At 28.0% G+C, this 2444-nt stretch overlaps 1 protein-coding gene across 2 annotated transcripts in view; it reads right to left on the bottom strand.

Moving 5' to 3' along the window:
- Nucleotides 1–2444, bottom strand: part of LOC117107073 (protein mono-ADP-ribosyltransferase PARP14-like) — a 40451-nt gene that overhangs the window by 7606 nt on the left and 30401 nt on the right. Inside the window, exons 15-17 of one of the 2 annotated variants that reach the window (XM_033248599.1) lie at nt 1417–1556; nt 953–1030; nt 29–395 (exon numbers count right to left, since the gene is read on the bottom strand). In XM_033248599.1, coding sequence (XP_033104490.1) covers nt 29–395; nt 953–1030; nt 1417–1556 — 585 coding nt within the window. Of the gene's footprint in view, nt 1–28; nt 396–952; nt 1031–1416; nt 1578–2444 lie in introns of both variants that reach the window. The other variant, XM_033248600.1, reaches the window with a different exon arrangement.

Here is a 2444-nt window from a genome sequence, read left to right as displayed (position 1 = left end):
GTATAAGAGACAGTATATACACACGTACCAGAGAGGTCTCTCCGTACAACAGGAACGGTTCGTTGAAAATTCAAATCTGTTTCTTCCATTAATTTCAGATCAACTTCATATGTGTGATTATTACTTGCATCATACTTCACTTTATTCTCTTTCTTTCTGTAAGCTTTTTCTAGCAAAATCACAATTTCGTCTTCAAATTTTTCCATATCATTTTCATCACTTGCATAATACCATTTAACCTCCTTCAAAATGAGCTCATTTTCTTTCTGTTCCCTTTCCTCTTCGTGAATCTTGTTGAAGAGTTCCAAGACTTCCCCATGGGCATCCAATACACTGGTAGTCCTGCCGCGCAACTCAACTTCGTTGGACTGCATGTTAGACACATCTACTTCAACCTAAAGACAGATAAAATAGCCTATAGTTGTAATGATGTGTATTATACAATATTTATTTATTTAATATAATATCTTAACTAATTATATAAGCTCAATATTTTTATTTTTACTTTTTGTTTGCATACTATTGACTGACGTGATTGATTCAATGATTGACTAATTGATTGATATTCTAATTGATTGACTGACTGGTTAGTTGGTTGGTTGGTAGTTCGCTTATTTGCTCGTGAAGAACTTCCAATCGATCGATCAACTGGCTAGTTATTTGACTGATTTATATATTGACTGAGTGACTAAACTGTATTAAATTGATCAGCAATATCCACTTTATAATTATTGGTAAATCATTATTATTTGTACTGAATTGAAGTATTGATTGATGAATGATGTATTATAATAATCATATGTACTTAATAAATATTGTTATATAAAAATAAGTCTTGAAGGTTTTGTTATATTTTTATGAAGTGTATTGAATTAATGTATTGATTGATGAATGATGTATTGAATAGAGCATAGGCACTTAATAACTATTGTTAAATATTAAAATAGCACACCTCATATTTGGCACAAATCTCTTTTAACTTGCTAATATGCCGTTTTGTAAATCGATTTAACACTCCTTTACGTATGATCTAAGAAAAATAAGATATGATTAGGAGACAAAACAAATACAATATGATACTTAAGATAATACCTATCCTGTATTTTGCAGACCCTTGAATTAACTAGTTATCAAATTAAGGTGTTTTGTAGTTAAATGTCTGTAAATAAAATTTAAAAAAAACAAAACCCATTGTTTTATCAATTTCTGGTATAAAGTAAATACCTTTTAATTTAAATGAGATTTTGCAAATTGTAATTGGATTTCGACAATTTCCGACGTTTTTTGGACAGTTTTATCTAAAGGTTGACAATGCTAATAATGAGCCGTAACAAAATAAAATAAAAACTTCCGAGCATGTTAAAATAATGGGCTACACAAGTTCACAAACTTCATGAAAAAAATATAATGTTTAACCTTTTCCGTCGTTTCCGTTGATATAATTAATTGTATTTTGCCTTTAGCGTCTTGTATTTGATCCTTGTTCATTGCCAGAATTTTTAGGGTGACGGTGGGATCAACAGACGAGCCATCAGCTATCTGTCCTTCTCCTGCCCCTACCCAGGACATTACATAATCTGAACATTGAATAAAGATAAATACTGTATTAAACTATGGCATTGAATAGTGATTATTCCACGACCCGCCAAAACAAGGCTAAGAGCAACTCAAGGTAAGAGGCTAGAAATGAAGCGCTGGGTAGAACAAAGAAAATAATTCACATCTCCTAAACTAAACAAAGGGAGGTCATAAATTTGGTGAAAACAATAAGCATGTTTAGTTAGTTACAACAGTGAAATGCAACGCTGAAAAAGATGTCAGCATAACATTTTGTTTTGCACCTGGGACTAACAATGTTGAATTTGTGAGTCTTGGATGAAAACCGGTTTTCAATTGCAAAGCGAGGAAATCAAGTTGGTCAGGCTGGAACAACATTTGCGATTTGCTAAAAGTAAATAATAATAATAATTATTATTATTTATATAGTGTATTTTAGATTTCTGTTCAATGCGCTTTACATAAAATAGACAACATCATACAAATAAATTACAAAAAATATTGCACAGAAAAACTAAAAAATATACTTATTATTAATTACATATTAAAAAAATTGAAATTATAAAAATTATCCAAAAATAAATATTAATAATTACCTAATGATGTGTTTAATAAATACATTATTAGATAAGTTTAAAATAATAAAAATGAAAATAATTATGGTACCGTAACTAAGATAAAATAATAATAAAATAATAGTAATAATAATAAATAATATAATAATAATAATAATAATAATAATAACAAATAATAAATGATATTAATAAAAATAACGAAATGAAATAACAAAAATTATAATAATAATAATTTTTTTTTAAAATTTTTATTCCTTATAGGCCTTAATGTTTTCATGTCTTAACTATTTTACTATTTTATGTGTATATACA

The sequence above is a fragment of the Anneissia japonica genome, unplaced genomic scaffold (genome assembly GCF_011630105.1).
Source record: "Anneissia japonica isolate Jap-2015-1 unplaced genomic scaffold, ASM1163010v1 scaffold288048_len465947_cov159, whole genome shotgun sequence".
NCBI classification, from domain to species: domain Eukaryota; kingdom Metazoa; phylum Echinodermata; class Crinoidea; order Comatulida; family Comatulidae; genus Anneissia; species Anneissia japonica.
The sequence above is the reverse complement of the archived record's forward strand: the minus strand, read 5'-3'. Positions and strand labels throughout refer to the sequence as shown.